The following is a 12,625-nucleotide window of genomic DNA, read 5'->3' on the forward strand; positions in this document are numbered from 1 at the left end:
CATGGTTACACCACCTCTTCAATGAGTAAGGTCCAATTATGTTGTGGCTGGAAACTGCACACCATAAGGTGACCTTCTCAATGTGAAGAGCTTTCTCTTGGACAAATTCAAGTCTTGAGAAGCAAGAAACTTGCAGGTTCATCTGTTTACATGACTTAGGTGAAAATGCACTTCGGAAAATGATGGATCTTCATAGACATTGGCCAGCACGCATTGACTGCGTTTCAGACTGTAAACACTGCTCCAGCATGTGCCCATAGCTGTTGGTCTCTCCAAATGCCCTTTGAATTGTGGCAGAACACTCCTGATACATTGGAACCTCTTGACTAACTTCTAACTATATGTAGATGTTCATCAGTTCTTTGCACAATGTTCTTCCTCAGAGTTATAATCTCTAGCTATTCAAGGAGCACATCAGCAGATTCCTTCATCTCCATAACCACTTCCCTTATATTATATGGTATTCCAATATATGGCACTATTTTGTTTTAGATATACAACACCTTATGCATGAGTTATACATATATACACACACACACACACACACACACACACACACCTTAAGTCTTAACCCCTCCCCCCCCTCGATCTCCCAACATGTAGTGTTGGTGCCCTCAAAGACACACCAAACAACCATGGAAACACAGAACCTCTCTCATCTTTAAGGAATGAGCAGTAAAGCAGTTTCATAAGATGGCCTCTAGAGTGTGTATGAGAGTAAATCAGATGGCAACATATTTAGGTGGCTTCCTAATCAGCTAGCTCATAATTTGCTGTTAGCTTACGTCTGGAGGGAGGGTTTGTAATGATATGCAAGGGATATTGTTGAGGCCATGCTATATCATGGAGACTGGATGCTGTCTGTATAGGTGACATATGTAAGCATCACCAGCCACGGTATATTCCCCCTGTTCTTTTTTCCTTCACTTCTGAATGACAGTACAATTAAATGAATACAGCGTCACTGTTGTGTAGGTATTTTTCAGTATTGAGAATGTATATTAATATAAAGAGTTTATTAAAAAATAAACAATTAAAAAACCCGACAAGTTTTGTTTGTTGTAAGACTTGCATTATTAGGGGTAATAGTATATAAAGGTTTAACATAAAAGCTTACTGACAATTAATTACACGTTTTTTAAAACTTCACAACTGTCAAATAATTGAGAAAACCTGAATACAAATGATATATTCGTTACTGTATGTGTGTTGGAACAAAAGCTTATTGTCAATAAGCTGCTTTTGTTGTGTTAAACCTTTATATACCATTACCCCTGATGATGTAAGTCTTATGACAAACGAAACTTGTCAGGTTTTTTAATTGTTTATTTTTAATAAACTTCTACAGAAATACCTACAGAAACGTCTGTTGTAGACGTTTCTGCTTAACCACAGAAACGTCTACAACAGCATCAGTGTTTAAAATAAATTACCTTCCTCAATAAATCATGCAAAATAATTTCTTCATTCATTTTACCAATATTCATGGTTTAAAAACTAACCCATGTACACATATATCCTCACATGCAGACATACAAACCTGATCTACTGTCTTTCGCTGAATCTCAAATTTCTGCCACAATAACCACAGCCAGTTGTAACTGTCTTAGCTACACCCTGTATGATTCCTTCTGCAACAAACAAGATGGTACTTCTGATTTTGCATGATCTCATATTCTTGGCCAGAGGATGCTTAATCCTGAATTTCCCACAAGTGACCTTCTGTGGCTTAAAATTTTGTTGCTTCATTATACATCATTCATCAGCTATCCCTACCACTCCCTCAATTCTGAAAGTCATTCGAATCTCCTTAACTTTTTACACTTGAAGCATGACTTGCTCAATCCAAATTTCCTAAAAATGAAGTCTTCTTTGATGACTTTAATGTCATTTCTACCAGCTTCAATTATTTAGCTCCACTGACTAAAGCCAGAAGAGAAGTGGAAGTGTTTGCTATAAGCAATGACCTAAAACAAATCATTCATCTTCCAACAAGAATTCCAGACAATCCTCTCCACACACCCAACACTACGTATTTTTTTATTAACCAGTTCTCCTTAGGTACACTATTGAAGTGACTGCTCCTCTTTGTAATTCAGATCACAACCTCCTCCATGTTTCATCTCTACTGGAACATCCTCCTCTCGGACATTCACAACAAAACCAAATGGAAAGATCTCAGAGTTTTGCATATTTGTTATCTTGTTAAACAAATTATCCATATCAGAATGAAAGCTTTCCTTCATCCATCCTCCACAAAATTCCCAGCATATATCTAATCCATGGTTTGTTGAAAAGCATGCCAGTGAACCAAAAAACAATTTATCATAAATGTCTTGAGATAAAAACTGCAACCTTATTCACAACTTACACCCAAGTCTACAACACTTGTAAAACCATCATTAACAAGAGTGTGTCAGACTGTTAAGGGGCTAAATGTATAAAACTTGCCACCTGTGCTGCTGTCAGTATATATTTTAGTCCCTCATGAAAGCTGTTAAGTGTAACTTTTGTCCATCTGTACCTTCGATCTCTTTCTTACCCAAATGGTAGTACTGCAATATCAATTCAAGATAAAACTGATTTCTTGGTATCATTTTTCTCATCCATCTCCTGTACAGATAACAAAGGCAAATTGCCTTCTTTACCTGAAAACACTGCAGCATTGCATGCCTCCTGTGACCTGCCAGAAAGATATCAGAAGAATTGTAACAAACCTGGATGCCAAAAAGACTTCTGTTCCCAAAGCAATCTCACCAGTGCCCAAGAGATGTGGTCCCAAGCTAACACCTGTTTTTTTATCATCTAAACATTATGTTATATTCTGCTCGAATCTAGCATGGAATCAAGCTCATATACAGCAAATTCTATAAAATGGTGACAAGTGTTTACCTTCACACTATCACTTATTGCTCTCACCTCAGTGTTGTTTAAAGAAATGGAGGTCATCAACTTCACCACCTGTAGAAATGTTAAGTTAATCAATACCATTGATTAACTTGGCAATCCTACTGAATGGTTAGTAGCATTTATCCCTCAATTTCATTTCACACACTTCATTTCATACTATTCCACTATAGTATGCTACTACTCAACTATATTCTGGGTAAACATTTTAATAAACAGAATGTAACAGCAATTTTATAAACAAATTTGCAAAGTAATATAGGAAACTTACTAATGTGAATGAATAAAGTAGCCTCATCATATAATAAGAAAAGCACAGTGAGAGAATAAGGAAGGGAAGACAAATATATCCGCATTAATATAACAGTAATATCCTTGTCAATATTATCATTTTCAGTAATAACTTGTGTAAACTTATAAAATCAAAAACACAAACTATTTTATTGTTATTTATTTAGCTATAAATGAATTCACTATCAAGTACTAATAACTAGTATAAAAATCTTGTCGTACTAATTAACTTTAATTTTGGAATGTTCTATTTCAAGGTTCATCATTAACCAAGGTTAACTCATTTTTATTATGCATATCTTCAACTTGCTTAACAATTTCTACAAGTTCTCTTTCTTCTTTTTCACTTAAGGAATTCAGCATTTGAGAACAAAAGCTGTTATTAGTCATACTGGATAAATCCATCAACACTTCACTGGATTCTTGATTCTCCATTATGTATGGCTGCAAAATTTCAGGTGGCAATGGCCGAACTATTAAAAAGTAAATAAAAATCATTTTTGCATATATCATCAAAATGTGCGAAGAGTAACAAAAATGAGTGAAGAGTGAGAAAGTGAAAATAGTAAGTATATTAACCCTAATATGATAAAAATTAATTAAGAAGGACTATGATGACAAACAATTCATTGCAAAGGAAGTGTAGAAGGAATGGATGGGAGTTTTTGGATGCATGAAGCAATTTTGAAGGAAGATTAGATTTGTATAAAAGGGATAGCCTACACCTGAATGTGTTTGGTATCGGGAGTCTTGAAAAACTAATAACTGGTTTGAGACCTAATACAGAGAGTCATGGAAATTAAATTATAATGGGAGGAATGGTGAGAATATGAGTGTAAGATAGACAATGTTATATAATTATGCTAATGACAGGAATGGGCATTATCATGGAAATGTACAATATTTTTACAGGATAGGAGAGGAAGGGACATGCTGCTAATAATATCAGATGACTTGAATCCAGTTAGTGTTGAGACCTATGATTGTAGTACAAGTACAGCATTTCATGTGGCAGTAAATATGAAGCTACCTGGTGTGAGGTAGAATCTAACAAGATCAATCACACAGTGAGGTGTTGTTACAGACCTGGTGGATCAGTTGCTAGTGATGAAGAAATGCATCACAAAATAGAGACGATGGGCACGAAAACAGTAATCATAATGAGATCTTTAATCATCCAAATACTGATTGGGTAGCAGTAAAATCTCACGAGAAGAATGAAACTGAATTTATTAAACTGTTGTGAGACAACTTCCTCAAACAGCATGTGACGAGGTCAAAGAGTTAGAGATTTGATTATAGTGCACTATTCTGACTCTGGTTTTCAACAGTTTATGTTTATGAATGTTCCATACTAAACTAAAAAGCGGGAAATTATGACCAACTGAGGAGCATACTGAGTTCAGTGGAATGGTATCAGTTGCTGCATGGGAAGAATATCGACAGTGCATGGAAAGCATTTAAAAAATACTTAAATGTGAGTTTGAAGATTAAATAGGGTAGGAGTCAAATGTATGTGTAATCTTATTAAGCAAGAGATTCATAGAGAGCAGACGATGTGGAAGGAATACCATGTGCATAAGGATGATGTCCATTATGAAAATTATAAGCAACAGACTAGAATGGTGCACAGAAAGCTAAGTCTGAGTGTGAAAAAAGAAACTGGCTACTAAAAGAACCTGCAAGCTAAAGACAACCCACTGCTGAAAGTAAAAGAAAGAATGAATATGAAAGAATAACTCTTCTGAATGCAGAAGAGGTTGTTCAATTATTCAGCAGCCATTTGGCTAAATGCTATCAACCTGGTGAATGCAACACTGAGTTCTATGATACTGCTTCACTGAATGAAGAAATGCAGGTGTATGAAGAGGAGGTATTAGAACTGTTGCACAAACTGAATTAGAATTCAGCAATAGGGTGAATATCAGCACAGGTGCTAAAAGAATGTTCAGCTGAACTGGCTATATAATTTGAGTCTCAGAACAGGGAAGATTCTGCAGGAATGAAAAGAGTGTATCCGACGATCAACCAATCAGTATCTCAAGAATGGCTGTGAAGATATTGGAAAAATTGATTAGGGCTCAAATTCAGAAATGGATTGACAGTGAATCTCTACTTTGCAGTGAACAGCATGCGTTACTAAAGGAAGGTCATGTTTTAGCAACTTCCTCACATTCTATAATAATGTTACCACTGAGTTAGACAAGGAAAATGAATACACCATAATACTTTTGGATTTTCGTAAGGTTTGTGACAAAATATAGCATGGAAGGCTGTTGCATAAATTGGAGAATATAGGTTTGGATTATAAAATATTAGTGTAGATAACAGGATGGCTGATTGACAAATATCAAAAAGTGGTATACAGGGGATGTGAGTCTACAAGGTTTAAGGAATGGTTTGGGAAACCAAAGTGTTGTTGTCTTGGCTTGCACATCCCCTGAGACACTTCGCAAGTGCAGCAGTAGGTGGCCTCCTAGGGGCGATTCCTAGACACCTTCGTGTAACTGACTGGCCTGCTACGCTATTCCTCCCTTCCAGGGTTAGCAGCCCTAGTAGGGTTAAGTTTCCTTGCTTGCAATAACTCATCAGATGAAGGCTCCAACTCTTATAGGCCGGAGCCAGGAAACTCGTCAAGTGTGATTCCAGATGTCTGTTTCTTGTTTTGAGGTGATCCTGCCACCCATCCCAGTGGCATCCTCAGGAAGAAAGTTAAAAGAAAGAACTGTCATCAACCCATTTCTTCAAGTTCTCATCGTGCTTGTTCTGGCAGTCAAGGAGTTCCAAATCTCAGATTGTGCATTCTCCACCGCAGTTGGTCTTGCCGTGCATCACACCTCGAAACATCCAGCCGAAACCAACACTACAATAAGAACTGAGCACATCAAAGCACGTTGGACTGCCAAAGAAGAAAAGATCCTCGCCACTCATGAGATCGATTTGACGGCTCGAGGGATAAAGAAAATCAATGAGGCTTTATTTAAGATGTTGCCATTAAGATCTTTGGATGCCATCAAGTGTCATAGACAGAAAGCTAGTTACAAAGGCTTAGTTCAAGAATTGGCAGCCCATCTGCCACAGGTAGGGACAGGTAATATCTCCGTATCTCCTGTCCCTGCCTCTCCATCTTCCAGCCACCATCCTACTGTTGAAGAAGAGGCTTTGATTCTCAGACTGGCATCATCTCTAGATGATCCTTCTCTTCCAGAATATAACTCAAATTCTTAACTATCTCATCCAGACTCACCTTCTGGGAATGGATATCACAGATCAGTTAAATGTCTACCTCCATGCTGAATTCTCTGAACGCTTCATGCCTTGTCAACATCAGCCTACGTCTCATTCTACAATGACTTTGTCAAATAGGAAGCAGAGGAAGAGGGCCTATGCAGCCATGCAGGTCCTCTATAAAAAGAAAAGAGGGCCTATGCAGCCATGCAGACCCTCTATAAAAAGAAAAGAGAGCAATGTGCCAAAATCATCCTTGACGGTGCTTCCCCTCTACCTCTAGCAGACTTACATGATGATTTTGTTAGATTCTGGAGAGCAGTCTTTCTGCTCTATCTCCACACTTCCCTGATGATGACCATCCTACGATATTGAGGTCCATTCCTGCCCTTCAAATATACTACCAGCTGTCTCCATCCAGGAGATCAAAGCAGCTCTTCCATCCAATTTCTGCACCTCTGGACCTGATGGCTTTCCTGCGTCTAGGCTTCAGAAGATGCCGCTGAAGATTCTTCAAGACTTATTGGACATTCTCCCTTCCAGTAAAGCAATACCACCATACCTATGCACTTCAAGAACTATCTTCATTCCAAAGAAAGAAACTTCAAGCTGTGCATCAGACTTTAGACCTATTACCATCTCCCTGTGATACTTAGACTATCATAAAATCTTAGTTAAACGACTTCAGCAACATATACAGCATGATATAGACAGAGAACTTTTGTCCCTTCAGATGCTGTGCTAAGAATATATATCTTCTTTCTTCTCTTCTCTCTGATTCCCGACGCCACCTTAAGCCTCTATATATGGCTTTGCTGGACCTCCAAAAGGCCTTTGATAGAGTCTCCCTTCCTGCTCTCCTTCAAGCGCTGTCTATTGCTGGATGTCCAGAACCCTTTCTTTCCTATGGTATGGAGCTATACTTGGGGAGTTCCATTACTTTCACTACAGGATCCCATGCGACTTCTATTCCTGCAGTGCATGGTATTCGCCAGGTGTCTCTTCTGTCCCTTCTATCCTAGAAGCTGGGATTGCTTCTTTGAGGAAAGCTCCTCTCAAGCCCCAGCAAAGACTGTTTCTCCCCTTTTCTTTAACTGCATCATAGATGAGTTTCTTCACTCTCTTCCTAGACATATAGGCTACTCACTAGGAGCTTCTTCCTTTAATGCTATGGCCTTTGCAGGCGATCTTATTCTCGTAGCCTCGACTAAGGTAGGCTTGCAGGAACACCTTGACCAGACAGTTTACTTTCTCTATTCGAGGCCTTTCTATTAATGTAGAGAAGTCCTGCTCTTTAGCTCTTGTCCCCTCTGGTCGTGACAAGAAGCTTAAGGTTGAGACTATAGAGTTTTCCCTGCACGGAAGGCCGTTGTATGCTTTGACCACCCTGGAAGAGTGGAGATACCTCGGTATAATGTTCATCCCAAAGAGAAGGTCCCTTCTATCCTAGAAGCTGGGATCACTTCTTTGAGGAAAGCGCCTCTCAAGCCCCAGCAAAGACTGTTTCTCCTTTCCCACTATCTCCTACATCGCTTTTACCACATTGGTGCTTGGTAGGACATATATCTTGGTACTGTCCCGAATGGGCAGGGCTATCCATTCAGCTGTGAGATCATGGCTCTGACTGCCGACACCCCTACTGCATATTCCACGCGAGTGTGAAGGACGGCAGGCTCAGGGGGTCCCATCACTTAGATGGGTGATCTCACACCTGTGGCTGTCCAGAATCGCAAAATTAGAACTATCTTCTTCCCCTATCTGCAGAGAGGTTTTCTATAGCCCATTAATACAAGAAGACTTTAGGCGGGCTAAAGGCTAGTCCCATTATCAAGGTACCTTAATTGAGTCAGCACCTGTAGAATACAAGAGATGGGCATCTCTGCTACACTCTTCTGTAGATGGTGCTCCTTTAAAAGAGTCATATCTGGTTCCTCCCCAGCACGATTGGGTAAGGGATAGCACCAGACTCCTCCCTGGGTTTGAGTATATTGACCTTATCAGGGCAAGGATCAATTCCCTACCCACTCGAGCCTGCACAGCTCGATGGGGTAGTGACGACTCAAACTGTAGGGCTGACTCCCACTACAGTGGGACATTGTCTCATATAGCCCTGTGTTGCTTTGCACCAGTGTTGTGTGGAGGCATGACACCGTGGTCTCCATTCTGAACAATCGCTTTAAAAACAAAGGTTGGGAGACCGCAGTGGAACCACATTATAGAATCTCTGCAGGTTTGCATAAACCAGACTTAGTGATTAAAAGAGATGGTGATGTTTGGGTAGTTGATGCTCAGTTGGTGGGAACAGGGCACCCACTAGCCTATAGCCATACTAATAAGGTAAACTATTATAAGGATAACCAAGATCTAGTTAGTAAGATACAGGAGGAGCATGGGGCAACTCTGAGGTTTACCAGTGCCACCATCTCTTTACATGGCATTTGGAGAGCAGATAGTTATAAAGACTTAAAACCGCTTGGGCTTACGCAGAAGGATATAAAAGTTCTTTCCTTGAGGGCCTTACAGGGCACACTGGTGGCATGCCGTTGCCACCAGAGAATGACTACAATGATAACTAGAATAGGCATAGGGTAAAACACTTGTAAAGACTTAGGCCTATATCAAGTCTGGACAAGATGTCTGGACGTGATGTAAGGGTAGTACTGCCCATAACCAGTACAAATAATAAAAATAAAAAGAAATAACTAGTGGTGTACCACAAGGATCAGTCCTTGGTCCACTGTTATTCAATCTGTACATTAATGATATTGGGAAGGATTTGACAGGTGAGATACAGCTATTTGCTGATGATGCAAAGGTAGGTAGGGTAATCAAGAATGCTGCCGATATGCAGTACTTACATAATGATTTGAATAGGCTGGAAATATGGGTATGGGAAAATGGATGTCAGTTCAATGTCGATAAATATAAACTCGTGACCTTTGGCAAGATTAGATATCCAATTCATATTATATTTGTGGGATTATGCTAGAAGAAAGTGATCAGTCTAGGGATCTTGGGGTGCAAGTTGAAGTTCAATGGTCATGTAGCAAATATTGCAAATACAACTCAAAACATAATTGTAATGCTGAAACAAACTTTCATATGTAACGATAAGGATGTCATTTTGCCTCTTTACAAGTCCTTGATAAGACCTCACTTGGATTATTTCATCAGGTCTGGTCTCTATTGTGATTGATACAGTAGAGAGAAAGCAAAGGAGAGTAAAAAAGTATAATTATATTATAACTGTGGAATAACGATTATTAAGACAGATTGACAGGAGAAAGAGGGCTAATATGATTGAGACTTACAAACTTCTAAAAGGGTCATACAGAATTTCAGTAGATGGAATTTTTCATTTTATGGAGGGTGGGGAAAGGACAAGAGAGCATCCTTGGAAGCTGAAAATTAATGCCGCTAGGAAGGGAATGAGGGCTAGATTTTTCTCTCATAGGGTGGTACATGACTGAAATGGATTGCCACTGGATGTTGTGTTTGCAAGCAGTGTGAATGGATTCAAGAATAAGTATGATTCGTATGATACTTGTGCGTGTAGTATGTGTATGTGTAGTATGTGTAGTATTCTTAACTAAAGCTCCATATCCATGGAGCTTTAGTTAAGAATTTCTAGTAGTTTATTATAGTAAGAGTTGGTTGTATTAGCTATTTTATATAAAAAATAAAGACTGTGATATTACCTACACAGGTTCCACCATCAGGTTTTTATGGGCAAGACTACAAGAACACTACCGTGATTGTAACATCCCTATTCCAGAACATCTAAACACTAAAAAATGTAACATCAAAAAGAAAAATCGAATACAAAGCACAGGAAAAACGGAAATAGCTGTTCATGCCCTTGAACAAAAACATACCCTGCAGATCGACAAGGCCATCATAGTAGACAGACAACAATGAAACAATGTTAAGAATATCGGAAACAATAGCCATAAAATGTGACGCGAACTCTATCAACATACACAGGCCCTACATAATCTCCGAGGTTTGGAAGCTTCACAACATAAAATTGAGGTCACAACCCCGACCAATAGGCGATAACACAAATACTTCAAAAACAGAAGCACCTACCCGACCTGACATAGCATCCACTTTCCCCATGTGTTCAGATGACGACCGAGAATAGTCGAAATGGACTGCACCCCGTCAACCCCCTTTTCCCCACATATAAATAATCAACGCTTTCACCTTTCCCCCACCCTATATAATATATTATATATGTTTATATATATATATTACGGGAAAAAAAAAAAAAAACGGGTTTTTCTAATTTAATTTTCCCAAATTGCCTACCCCCCCCTCCACATACTCAGTAGTTTTCGGACATCGCATAAAGAAGAAAAGCCGCAACACTCAGAAAGAGGTATGTGTAAATTTCTCTTCCTTATGCTACATATACTTTTTGGTAAATTTACATCTACAATGCCCTAAGAATCCGTGAGTAAATAGCCAATGACATTTAAACAGGGGCACTCCTAAACTGAAGCAGGCAAAATAGCCATAATTATAATAGTTTATTAAGAGGAGTAACATGGGAGTTTTCCCAGAAATAATATACATAAAAAATAATATTTTTAAAACACATACAGTCATACCTTGATTAACGAAGAGGATGCGTTCCACGAAATTACTTTGTTAAGTGAAACTTCGTTCTCAGAGGTAAAAATACTATGGCCATAATAGGGATACATTCAGACATAAAGAAAACGAAAGACTTTTTTTGAAAAAAGAAAAGCTTTATTAAATAAAAAGTCAAAATTACATACCTAACAAAGATAAAATCACGACATTTTAAAATATGAATCTAAAGTTGATTGTTTATGTTTTTTTTCCCTTTCATTTAATAATTGCCTATACGGATTTATTGCATTTAACACTGATCGCTTAACAATAACACTTCTTTCTAAATAAGGATAATTTTCACTGAAAAAATTTAAAACATTTTCAATGTCATTCAAGCACCTTTTTAAATCTTTGGTTGCTAACACTTTTTCAGTAAGAACTTTTTTAATTTCATATTCATTTTCTTTGGCTTTGTTGCTAACAAGTTTTTTTTTAAATCTTCCACTGGAAAACCATCATCGACTAAGTATGGTTGTTAAAGTTCACTGCACTAATCCTAAAGAATGTGCCGGATTTTCTTTTACCATGTTGTATGATATTTAATTTAGTTTCTAAAGAAATTGCTTTTCTTTCCCTTGATTCTGACATTTTAACTAAATATTAATATTTACAAAATCTACAATAACGCTATCAGAGAACATACGTCACACTGAAACACACCCTACGAAGTGTAGCAATGACTAAATTATGCAGATGACACACAAAACTGTTAAAACAGACACACCCACAGCTTGGGAGTACATGACGAGTCGCCGTCGTTCGCAAACTGGATGATTGCTGGGTGTTGAAATTAGAATTTTAATATTTTTACGTAAAATGAGGCTTGAAATTGCAGACTTTGTTATATCGAGGCTTCATTACCAGAGGTAACATTAACCGAGGTATGACTAAGTACTCTATTTAAAGTCCATCTGTTTTTATGTAAGAACAGATGGATAAGCAACTTGTTGAAATGTGAACATCTTTACTGAAATTATTAACCATTTCAATTTCAGTAGAAAAAAGTTAAAACAATAGGGCAGTTTGTTTGTGTGTGCACATTCAAACTGCTTTCCTTCTTTACCTTCAAATAAATTAATAAGGTGAACTTATGGAAGAAGAACTATTTGAGTCATGTACCAGTCATTATATACATCACATTACACATTTTTAAACACCCAACTACTCTCTTTCTGTTATTCTCATATACTTTATTATTTTCTCGAGCTCCATGGAGTCAAAAGACTCGTAATTGGAAGTCAACACTACACAGTACAAAGTCTACCATACTACTCTTTATAAAGTATCCACAGTCAGCACTTGATCACCCTCTGAGGCAATTATTTTCATGCTCCAACCACTCTCCATGCAAAAACACTTACTACTCTTTTACTCAGTAATTCCTTTCATAACTTCCAGAGATGGTCCTTGTTCCTTCCCTCTTTCTACCATATGAAAAATCTCCTCAGTGTTAATTAGATAAGAGCCCTTCAATAGCTTAAAGGTCTCATTTTTCTCTTCTATCTATCAACTTTTGCAGTATGCATACCCTCAGTCTATTCTCATAATGAACTCAGGC

At 38.1% G+C, this 12,625-nt stretch overlaps 1 protein-coding gene across 5 annotated transcripts in view; it reads right to left on the reverse strand.

Annotated features, from left to right (window-relative positions):
* Positions 1–3,342: 3,342 nt before the first annotated feature.
* LOC150104450 (DNA-directed primase/polymerase protein-like) overlaps positions 3,343–12,625 on the reverse strand; it is a 369,024-nt gene continuing 359,741 nt past the window's right edge. For all 5 annotated transcript variants that reach the window (XM_090395149.1, XM_090395148.1, XM_090395150.1 and 2 more), the window contains one exon: positions 3,343–3,671. In XM_090395149.1, coding sequence (XP_090251275.1) covers positions 3,451–3,671 — 221 coding nt within the window. In that variant the 3' untranslated portion in view covers positions 3,343–3,450. The remainder of the gene's footprint in view (positions 3,672–12,625) is intronic.

This window comes from Typopeltis vanoorti, chromosome 7 (genome assembly GCF_054136105.1).
Source record: "Typopeltis vanoorti isolate ZY-2024b chromosome 7, IOZ_Tvanoo_1.0, whole genome shotgun sequence".
Classification (NCBI taxonomy): domain Eukaryota; kingdom Metazoa; phylum Arthropoda; class Arachnida; order Uropygi; family Thelyphonidae; genus Typopeltis; species Typopeltis vanoorti.